This window comes from Periplaneta americana, chromosome 16 (assembly GCF_040183065.1).
Source record: "Periplaneta americana isolate PAMFEO1 chromosome 16, P.americana_PAMFEO1_priV1, whole genome shotgun sequence".
Classification (NCBI taxonomy): Eukaryota; Metazoa; Arthropoda; class Insecta; order Blattodea; family Blattidae; genus Periplaneta; species Periplaneta americana.
The window spans coordinates 53,231,109-53,243,759 of NC_091132.1; the positions used below are offsets into that span (position 1 = coordinate 53,231,109).

General features: G+C 32.9%; 1 protein-coding gene across 3 annotated transcripts in view; it reads right to left on the minus strand.

The window, feature by feature from the left end:
- The window catches only part of SLO2 (slowpoke 2), a 1,063,914-nt gene that overhangs the window by 680,444 nt on the left and 370,819 nt on the right, over positions 1 to 12,651 (minus strand). For all 3 annotated transcript variants that reach the window (XM_069849155.1, XM_069849157.1, XM_069849156.1), the window contains exon 3: positions 735 to 974. In XM_069849155.1, the coding sequence (XP_069705256.1) occupies positions 735 to 973 (239 nt within the window). In that variant the 5' untranslated portion in view covers position 974. The remainder of the gene's footprint in view (positions 1 to 734; positions 975 to 12,651) is intronic.

The window sequence follows — 12,651 nt, forward strand, 5'->3', positions numbered from 1 at the left end:
TATTAAAGTACAGGTGTTCAGCCAATGACAAGTCAGCTTACAGGTGTTCAGCCAATGACAAGTCAGCTTTGTACCGTTATAAAACCGCAAGTATCGATTATTCTCGGATATGCAATCGAAAGAGAATTAGCGAAAAGTCACGGAGGCTGGAAATCCAATACTGTCGCAGAAGGTTATGTTCTGTTACTATAATAATTAGAGTTTATTGTAAATAATATTCAAATAAATTCAATTTATCATCTCGTTTTTCAATTCTAAATCAATTTTCAGGTTATACCAGAGTAATCTTCATCTTATTCTGTGCCAAGGTCAATGAAATTCGGCCTCGGAAAAAATCAATACTTTAGCGTCTGCGCACATCTCACAATTCAGGTCAGTTCGCACATAACCATAATTTTGAATACTTTCAAGTTAGAAATATGGTCGAGCATAAAAAGCCGTATGAAACTTGTCTATAATGGTAATTAAGACGCTCGTATGAAAATTATGAAACTCGCTTGCGCTCGTTTCATAAACAATCATACTTGCGTCTTAATTACTACCATTATAGGCTCGTTGCATAATGTACTATTAAAATTGCGTATTTGAAATGATTTTATAAAGAAATCAATGCGAAAAAATAATTTTTCGACTTGCTAGACCAATGAAGTGTGTTAACAGGCATAAATGTGACCAAATATTTAAGAACGCATATGAGCAAGCAAGTATGCACGTATGCAGGCAACAAGCGGCACCTGGGAATCTGGAGCGCGATCTCATCCAGGCTGTCCGAAGGCGTGAGCGGGGTACGCTCGAAGAGGCGGCTGGGGCCGAGCGTGAGGGCGTTGTGGTAGCGGTGCCGCCCCACGCTGAAGCTGCGACGCTGCTGCATTCCGCCCCCCGTGCTCGTGCTGCTGCCGCTGTTGGCCTTCTTGCGCTTCTTGCTCTCCTCCTCGCGACGCAGGTTGTGGAGGCGGAAGAAGAAGACTGACATTCTACACACCAAACACACAGTGCAATGCAACACAGAGCCACGTCAAACATCGTCATTGCGGCATTTGCTCAGCTTTAACCTTGTTATCGCAGTGTGACATCACCAAAGATTTCAAACCTACCTATATCTGGAAGTGAGGCCGGAAGCCGCCATTTTTAAAGCGGGCACAAACCTGAGTTAGGCGTTGCAGAATAACTATTCCTAATTTTCAGATGTGATAGAGGACATGTAATTAAACATTTTTCTTCAGGTTGTAATTCTATTGCAATCTGTGGCTAAAAATATGTCATTTTTTAAATTTAATATTTTCACTTTTATATAAGAGAGGCCCTTGAAACTTTTACCATCTATTAAATACGAATTATTAAATAAAAATAATTGGTAAAGAATCCTTTGTGGGTGCTTGTTTATGATTACTAGATTTTAAATTATGACGTGCAAAAAAAATTTTCAACATATAGAATATAGGTGCCATAATCTCAGAAACTGTTGAAGATAGAGTGATGGATTTTTTCATGCGTATACATTTTATGGGGCACTATATAGCCGGCGAAGACTTATTGTAATATTTTGTAAAATTGTTAAACTATAAAAAATATTTAATTAAAAATTAACATAATATTTTATATGTAAACTGAGGTATTTTTCACATTTAAATTGAATGTAAAAAATAAATAATTTTATAAATTTCATGGGCTTATTCTTGGAGATATTTCAAACAAACGCGTTTCATACAATTTCGCTCGATTTTGCTTCTTTCCGAGGTAAAAATTGCTTTATATGAAACATTTCATTGCGTTGTATGACGTGAGGCTTTCCCGGCGTTTGATGTAGAATAACTCTTCTCGGGTTCTCAGCCAGGTGAATGAAGAAGATAGCAGAGCTAGCCGTCGAAAGCTTGGAAGCAAATCTCCAACTCACCTGGCTGAGAACCCGAGAAGAGTTATTCTATTTCATAGCGTGTTTTGGGAAAGCCATTAATTTACTGTAATTCCCAATATGCTCAGTCAATTTAAGGGAGCTGTGTATTGTGGTAATAAATTATTGAAAAAAAAATAGTTTTGTCCTTTAATTGTGCAGAAATTTGATCTGAACAAATGTAACTTTTCATGTTGCAAAGAATTTTACAGTTTTACATTTCTTCGGATCAAATCTCTGCACATATGAATGATAAAACCAAAATTATTTAAATAATTTATTATCACAACTCACTGCTCTCTTAAACGGATTGAGGATATTGGGAATTAAATCAATGGCTTTCCCAAAACACGCTATGAAATATTTATTATAAAACAGTTTTTATTCAGAAAGATCTGTTCAACAGATGGTAAAATTTCAGAGGCGTATCTTTAATAAAGTGGAAATATAAATTTTGTAAATGTGTCCGGAAATATTTCCGTATTGAGATAATACGGTAAAATTCAAAACTCTTCATAGGTCTTGTCATCGTATGTGGTTGTTTAAAATTGTCTTTCAGCTATTCCTGTTCTTCATAGAAACGAATGAAGTTGATTTGTTTTTCTTGTATGTCACAAAATAAGTTCTGTTAAATCTGTTTATAAATCTGAAGTAATTAAAAATTCTTCTATTTATTACCGTATTGAATTAGCAGACATGCTTATGCCATATGAAGCAAGGCACGGTAAATCTATGTAGATCAATCAATATCCAATATCCTCAGTGTTCTATTCCCTGTAATACAACATTTCCAATGGAAGATCAACGTTTTCGAGATAGTGACCAGAATCACGTTTAAATTCTTTGAAACCTTCACTTCTTTCATATCGTTACATCTCGATATGTCAACATTTTCGGACACAATTATAAAAAAAAAATTTCATTACTTGCCTTCTATCACATCTGAAAATTATTTAGTAACAGCTTTCTGGAACACACTATAGATTTTCAGTGTGACGTTATTACAAAATTTCGATGCTGTGTGCCTCTTTTGGGTGCATAAACCACAGAATTCGAACCAACGAGGTCGCTAACTTCGCATCGGGAAACGAGGTCGGCAACAGCCATTTTTAGAGCGGGCAGGAACGTCTTTTACCTCCATAGACTTGCTGTATATTATATAGATGTTCATTATACATACTCAGTTTAACAATATCGTGAAATTCCGATGTTATTTACAAACGGCTATTACGTGAAAAACACGCGTTTTCTTGCCCCTTAGACAAATGGTGACCTCAGTGCTAAAGCTTCCGAGCTAATCAGTTAGCATTCTTGGTAGGTTTGAAGTCTCTGGACGTTACTTAGGAATATTTTTCCTTCGATATTAATATGATTTGTTAGTAAGAAAATGGTTTTGAAAAATGTGATGTCACTTCTGCCTAGCAGGTTAAATGTAATAGAATTTATAAGCATATGTCACAACCAATGTAATGATCCTGAATAAGTATAATTAGTAAAAAAAAACTAATTTCGTATAATATATTAATTGGCTCACTTTATAACCCAGCATTTATTTTTCGAAAATTAAATCAGATAAAAGGGAAACATTCACTCATTTATGTACGCGATAATGCATGGTACTGATTTCTCAGAGAAATTTATTCTGCTATAGGAAATAGTGAAATTTATTATAATAGGAGAAAAAATAAGGGGTTACGAGGTCTAAATATTCTAATGCTGATTAAAACTAAAATAAAAACTTTTATAATGATGAATCTACTTTTGTCTTAAGGCAAATTAAAGCTAGATAAGAGTATCAGGTCCATTATGAAAACCCCATATACCTGACCGAAGACTAACAAGAGAACATACATGTGGTTCTGAGACAATTATACCATAAGATAAGAAACAAAAGCGTAAATTAAAACATGAGGGACATGGAATGTGGTAAGTACATATACCGGAAGTGAAAATGCATATTTTTCAATAACGAAAGAGCATAAAATGAAATACAGGAGATGAAATGCTTAAGAAAAGAACACTTAAGAGAAAGTTTCAGTTGTAGCTTGGAGTTCTGATCATGATGATGTACCGATATGTAGAAACTAAAAATTTTCAGAGGCTGGATTTCATTTTTCGTTACGGTGAACAAAAGGATATAGGAATCACTACAAATGAATGAATTCAAGTCATTGACCAACAGAAGACGGGTACTGTGTGTAAAACAATATCACTATGACGATTTCAAGATATTAGTAGTTGAAACTATGAAATCGAAATTTGAAATGAAAGAAGAATAAATTTATAGCGTAGGTGAAGGAAACTTCACTAAAACAGATAGACGAGTTCTCAAAAGAAAACAATTCCCTGTTCAAAGTTAGTTCTCATAAAAAGAACCATCACTATAACATTCAATTCAGCAAGAAAATTCGTGTTACATTATTGGATGAATGTAAGGAAACAAAGTTGTTGTACATGGTTGGATGGATTTCTGTAGCTTTATAGATTGATTTTTTTTCCGAGAAAAATGTCCTGCAACTGTCAGAATTTCATAAGAAAAGAAAGATTTTTAAGAAGAGTAAAAGCTGAAATAAGAACGATGGAGAATCGGTTGGACGGAGAAAAATTCTCTCCGGCTCGAACCCGGGTTTCCTGTTTTATGTGCTGGCGATTGATTCACTAAGATACACCGGATTCAAGTTCCGATGACAGATTGAATCCCTCTCAATTTTAAGTTATATCTACTGTGTTCCCCTTTTTTGGCCTCCCCTCGTGTACCGTGTCACATTATGTGTGACAATAGACACAATGTCCAACCACATGTACAGAGGTGCACTCATTACGAGTAAGTGGCCGGGGTCCGACGGAACGTGGCGCCATATTGAATCACAAAGTGATTACTTACATTTTATCATATTACTATGATGTACCGAAGTACAGAGAGGTATTATATCCGGCATCGGAATTTGAAACCGGTGTGGTTTAGTGAATAAAGCGCCAGTACATAAAGCTGCAAACCCGGGTTCGACTCCCGGTGCCGGAGATAATTTTTCTTCGTATTACCGATTCTCCACCATACGGAAACTCAGAATTACTGTACTGAAATTCCGTATGTACTTCGGTACATCATAGTAATATGAAAAAAGAACTTTACTAAAATGTGGACCAAATTTAATATACCATATTTAAAATGAAGTTCCACAAACGAAAGGGTTTCAATGTGCTTTTAACAGTGCCACTATTATATTTAAATTCAAATTACAGAATTAACTAAGTTAAGATTCTACTGGCAACCTCAAGTCGATTTCTAATTTAAAGCATCAGCTATTGTTAACAATTGATTGGAGTAATATAACGAAAGAGGAAAATATATCCGAAACAGAGACATTTTCTTCATAAATTAGAGTGTAATTGAGAAAATACTTTTTAAAAACATAAATCTTGAAACAAGTAATACCATTAAGTTCTTTCTTAAGTGCGTTACTTACCAAACACGCATGTATATAGGATTGACGAAGCTTAATAAGTGAACATAATAGTAACTTGTATAGCTATAGGACGTGTTTACTTTAACGTCATTCTAAGCTAAAAGAATTTAATGTCAGTGATATCGACTAAAATCCTTAGAATGTTGCTGACAACTAAATTACACGCATTCAGGAAATATTCCACCTTGGTTGTGACACGAACTTAATTAAAAACTTCATTCACCTTTCATTGAAATGTGAAGTTGCTGCAATGCCGGCAATGTTACGATATTGTTCTTAATATTAAATATTATAAAATTAGAAAAAAAATGTATTAGTAAAAGTCAAAAGGAGAAAAACATTCACGTTAGCCATTCTCCATAAAGTTAATTAATGAATCACGGAATATCCAATTAATGTAATTGAAAATCATCAACTTCGTTGAGCAAATATTTGGTCAACGATGAGGCGAATATTTGATTGGCAATCTTGAAAGCAACTCTAATGTGAAACGTATCACTAGACTTTCCAGAAATGTAGTTTTGTAAAAGAAGAAGATAGTAATACTTACATTAGGATAATTTGATAGCCTTTTAATGTAATTTTTCAACCACTGACTGAAGGGATAAAAAGTTGCAGAAATTATTGCAGTCTGAAACGTTTTCAACTACAATAATACTTCATGTAAAATTATTAACCTTTAGCTAATCTCAAATTTACTAATGAATAATATTAACTTGTAGCCAGTCTAAAAGTTACTAATAAATTTCGTGAGATACTGTACTTAGTACCTCTGATTGAGGTTCTGGCTGATACGTACATCTATTATCAGAAAGTACATCTCACTTGACAGTATGTATCAGAGGAAGAATAATTGTTTGTATGCATCTGAAGTCTGATTAGTGTAAAACTCCATGGCGCTTGAAGAGCCAAGACCGACCTCACGTCGACATGCCGAAGCAGAGGTGGACGATCATCCAACCAGTATCGTGTGGATAGCACGATGATCCCCCCAGCCGTTATAGGTGGTTTGCGAAACCGGATTTTCGTTAACCTATCGTAGCTTGCCAAGTGCATCACGATGCTGGGTGAGTGGCAGAAATTTCATGAGAAAATTTCTTTCCTCATGAGGACTCGAACCAGCGCGCATTCCGTAACGCAAGTCCTAGGCAGGATGCCTTACACCACGACGTCACGGCGCAAGGCGTCTGATTAGTGTAATATGTAGCTAGTCGGTAATGTATGCATTGGAGGGGAAAAGGAACTGGCCATCATACCCCATTACCTCCTGGCTTAGTTGTTTTTATATTGTCATGCAATTGAATGCTGTTGATAAATTGGATATTACCATGATTCATTGATAATATAATTATTAGAAATAATCTACACATGATGATCAAAATTGACTAATTAATGAAAAATCCACATATCCAAAACTCAAAGCTGTGATAAAAATCTTAAATGCAAGACATATAAAAAATTTTTTCCTGATCAGGTAATTACTGTTAAAATTTGTAAAAAGAAGAAGAAGAGGGGAAAGAAGAAGAGCAAGAAGAAGAAGAAGATGAAAAGAAAGAAAATAATGAAGTGAAAATTTACGCTCTTTTACTTTTAAAATATTTTGAATAAAAAATGTACACGAAGATAATTTCTACAGACTACACCGATAATTTCATAAATACTTCATTATTTCTTTTAACGTAATAACGTGATCAGAAAATTTTTTCAAAGCCAGACAATATTATATGTAAATATGAGAAATACGTCAATATATAATAATTATATCTAAAAACTGGAATCGAAGAATTAAATGTATGCTATTGAAGGCAATACACATTTATGCAACATACATATATATCATTCCACATTTAGGTGGGTTGATTCACGAATATTAGAAAATACATATCTTAAATATACACTACTCAAAATCGTAATATTAAATCTTAAATAAAATAACTATCTTATAGACATTCTTTGCTGAGTGTGGTTATAATCAAATTTTTAATGAAAGATAGGCCTATATGAACCTGAATTGTAATCTGTGACAAAACATTTATGAAATTAATTACTGACTAATTACTATGCACCCACCAAGCACGCATGTGATATAGTTCTATATTATTTATTAATGCGTATATTTAAAATAAAATATACTCAAGAAATTGATGTCAAGGAAATCTTAAGAGATCAGATCAAAACTTTCTTCTAAAATCTGTATATAAGTAAATACTATAAAGGAAAAATTAACTAATATTTAGCAGTCAATAGAAAAGAATACGATAGAAATATGTACATTCGATTCGGGAGATGGTGTGAGGTGTTACTTCCTACTGGTAACTGAACGATTTAATTTCTTGTTGATAACGGAAACAGTCCATGTAGAAATACGAGTAGATTTGCGTCTTCCATAAATTATGTTTTGAACTTATTTTGGGTTTTTGCACAAGGGCGAACTTCTTTGAAGTACATGAAGAGTGCCTGCATCATTAGAATCTTCACTATGTGAAAGGAAGTGAGAACTGTACGAAGAAGTAAGCCTGCATTGTGTGTCAGTAAGTGATCAACACAGAACAGTGGATATCATTGGTATCAATAAAATCTTCAAAAGACTATGTCCTACATACGATCATCCGTTTTGAAAATGTAATTGATCAAGCTATAGAAAAAAACCTATAGGCCTACAGAATGAATGTGAAATAATCCTGCAGATTGAAAGCGACGATAGGATATATTTTGATTTTATTATCAGAGTTTTCTGAAAGTATCATAGGCTATATTGAAATGAACATAGCGAAATGAGACATGGAAACGCAACAATAAAATGACTTAATAAAAGTAAATGGTAATTATATAACTAATGAGTTCAAGGCGTTGAAATTTTTCGAAAGCGTCACTGGATAATCAAAGAGCCAGATATATACAACAAATACAATTCTATTTATAAAAAAATATCTTGTAATACTTAAGTTTCAGAGAAAATGTACTTTCTAGTTCATACAAAATTATTCCGTAAGTTTTCTTAACATACTTCCACTCTCTCCACCACCATTGTATCTGTCCTCCACGTCTCGTCAAACCCTGCACTATCAGTGTAGAAATCAACAGAATGTCATGATCATCATATGGTACAGGGACATCACTTTATTTTTACAAACATTTTTAACATTAACCTGGCTATACTCGGAAACACTGTTACCTCCTTTCCATTACAGGAGTTTGGTGTTACTAGTGCAGTATGTAAAGAAATCATTTTACTAATTATAGGATGAGAGAAAAGTAGTGTATCCATTTATGTTGCAGAGAAATACAGTATTACGATTTTCAGTTTGATTATTACTTTTAAGGTATTTTATCAAAATACAGTAGAGTAGTAACAATTTTTTTTTCACAAACTCAACTCTTCAGGCGGTTATATTCATTACGTAATGTCTATTTTATTCAGCATATTACTAACCTAATATATTCCTGAGAATATTGTGAGCACTTCCGTAAGAAACCCCAATTTCTACAGCTAACTTCTTGACCGACTTATTAGGACTTCGCTGCATCCTTTCTCTAGCATCTTCTACAGCATCTTCTGTCACCTTTGTTGCCCATCTTATACTTTTCTTCCTTTCTGTACACCCTGTTGCTCTAAATTTATCTACCAGATTAATGACATTTCTACGAAAATATTCCGTAATAATATAATCAAAAAAGGGTGAAAAAAAATGTTGTTCACATTCGGTTATATTGTAATTCCAGTTTTCATCATCGTCCTTCATACCTACAAACAGTAAAACAAAACTCTTGTTTAAATAATGCTGTTAAGTACCGTACCATATTATAGGGTACCGTAATTTCGGTAACTCTAATCTTCACTTGTGTTCAGTCCACACAGATAAATTCAGTTATGCTACACACCATACCTGTGTGAAAATAAACTTCAATAATATAAGCTGTTTCTTCTATAGAACATACAACATATTTCTGAAACACACTGTACTCTGTACTCTTTACTTCACTGCTAGCAACAGCGGCCGTAAGTTTGTGTGGCTGACGTTAGCAAGGGTGAGAGTCAAGTACTTTCAGAAATACAGGTACAATAAAAATGCAAGTAAAAATAAAGTGATGTCCCGGTACAAGAACTGAATAAAAACTCTAGTTTTGAGGGCAGAATGGGATTAGAAAATGTTGGATTGCCAATGCTCCTATTATACTCCAGATCAGTGATCGCCAAAAGCTGTGTCGGGACACATGCCCCTGCCTCCACTCAAGCGTAACCATGGCATCATACCCCCACCCTCTGTTTACAGCCTTCACTTCGATATAAGTAAAGTCATTTATCAGCAGCGGACGTACACATGTAATGTTACAAATGTGTAGGATAATGTGTGTCGATGTCTTTTCGAAAACAAATAATAAGTAAAAACTTAATTATAAGGAGCATGGAAGAAAAAGTATTTATTTTGTGCAGATGGCAAAAATATGAGATACTTAAATTTGAAGTAAAATTTTAAATGAAGTATAAAAGAACAATGTACGTTGTCATTATTCTTCTTGTTATGAAGACTACCACGCCCTTACCTGTAACTTGAATATTTCATTAATAAACGAACAATAAAAAGTACCGGCTTTTAAGTCTTAATCGGTGTAAAATACTTGGACGGTTTTTTAAAGTATATAGTATAATTTATAACTTCATGACCAGCCTGGTACGTTTTTCTAATTTCAAATATCTGCTGATGTGAAGTACACGTTCTTTTCATGGTAAATTAGAAAATAAATTCATTTTATTTTATTAATAGTACAAAAATAATGAATAGGAGGATAAAAAATTGACATGGAAAAAGGTGTGTATAGTTAATAAGTAGAAGAATATTATATTGCTTTTGTTTTTTGGTCACAGTTCGTCTCTGCACTGTTATTCACTGCACTACCTGAGGAGATACCCACTCCACCCCTCTCCCTGCGATTATGGTGTGCGGGTTGCATTTCTATTACGTCACAATTACGTGCTGTTTGGCAGCCACTGCTCTAGATCTTACCTTTACACCTTACAAATAGGGGTTTCCCATTTGCCAAATTTTTGGAAGTTTTCATGGCGTAAAATTGTAATTAATATAATAAGTTATATTAGTAAGGTGTATTTTTTTTCTAGAAGTTACTATTATTACATTTTGTTACAACTTATACTTTTAACGAACATAAACTATTGACTAAATGACAGATCTTTAAATGATGGTTACGGAGTTGAATAAAGGCTAATATGAAAAATTAAAACTATACAAATCGGACGTACATGTTAACGGAAAATATGTGGTACATGAAAATTTATTTAATTAAAATGTATTCTTTATATTATATATCATTTTGTGCTAATATAACTGTAGCAAAAGATTATGCTATTTTTTGTGTAAAAGTCTATAATTATTGAAGTTATATTTTGTAATTCCCCGAGTCTTCTAATTTTGCGAAAATTGATGGAAAATATGGACACAAAATTATCCTTCAAAGTGATATTAGAATTCAATTTGACCTTAAAACAAAAATTGTATTTTTATATTTAGAAGTGGAAATTTGTTCCTCGATTTACAACGACTTAATCACTTTGAGATTTGTGATAACCGATTCCATTCGATGCAGGTTTGATTTATTTTTCCAAAATTCGTGGTATCCACAAACATCGTCGTTCACTTACAAGTTTAAATTATATCTGTACAGTAAAAATTGTGCACACTGAACGCTATGATACTATGTGATACGCTAAAGGTTCAGCTTAAATGTTTTCATAAATATATCGTCGTTGTTCCTGCAATAACTCCTATGTGCAAAATATACAATTTTTCAGTAGGAATAAAAACCACATTTATTCATCCTATGGCAGCCGTACATAGGAGACTGTGAATTCTTACATTTTTGAAACAAGGAAATATAATTACATATAGGAGATTTTATTATTTGCTGTATCACTATTTAAGTTATTTAAGGGGTTAGGTACAGCTTAAAGGAGTAAAATTTTGGAAATATTCAATATTTTGTTTCCTCCATTACTGTATCTTGTACAATAATGAAACTTAGTATGTGTGAAACACTGTCCTTCTGCTATATAATAAACATATTTTTACGATTAAAAAAATTATTTATATATATATATATATATATATTTTTTTTTTTTTTCAAAATTCAAAGTTCACTGCGCAGTGATGAAGCGTTTCCCTCATAAGTCAAAAAGTATCCAACATTCTGTGATGAACTTTTTTGTGTGTATTTATGCATGTCATATCTACAATATGATGCAAAATCACTTCTCTACCTTTGATAGATTGTCTGATAAAAAATAAATTCATTTAAAAATTGTCAAATACCTAACACAAAAAAAATATTGTTTATTAACGAATGTAGTTGAAAGAGCATGATATTGTAAACATGAGTTTCAGCAATAAAATAAAAGAGAGAGAACTTGAAAAAGTTAACAAGTTTATGAGTTATGAGGAAAATACTTCATCACTGAGCAGTGAACTTTGAATTTTGAAAAAAAAAAAAAAAAATTATATATATATTTTTTTTTTAATCGTAATTTTTTTTCGTATAACAGAAGGATGGTGTTTTACACATACCAATTTTCATTATTGTACAGGATACAGTAATGGAGGAAAAAAATGTTGAATATTTTCAAAAATTTTACTGCTGTAAGATGTACCAAAAATCTGAAAATCGATAAATATGTCACAATGGAGCTATTGCAGGAACGATGACGATTTCTTTTATCGTCACTTGGAATATTATTTCAATTCAATTCAAAGTAATACAATTCATTTATACTGTCGACAGTCATAGCTTCAATCATACAAGTTACTATTGTATATTACACCTAACAATAATTAAGCTACATATTAAATAAGATATTTTCAGACAATCTTTTACATTATCGCTAAGGATCTTCACATCATAAAATATGTACCAAATATTTGAAGAAATGTTTTGTCACAGAACGCAATTTAAAAACAGTGTGTACGTACAATTTATTGTAAGCTTTAGGGTTGGAATTATATTACAGTGGGCATTTCATAAGCTATTACTCGATAATGAAAAAAAAATTCATGCAGATGCAGTACATCAACAGGCATAAATATATACAAACATGCACATTCCTTCAAGTGACACAATCAATCAAGACGTGATGATATAGGCCTACATTTGAAAACATTACAACAACAAACATCCAAAACATGTACAATAGCCAAGAAACATTCCATCAGATGAAAAGAGAATAGAATGCAAAGTAAGTGTTGTTCTCTATTCATATCAGTAAGCCTTTCTTCATATTTCCAA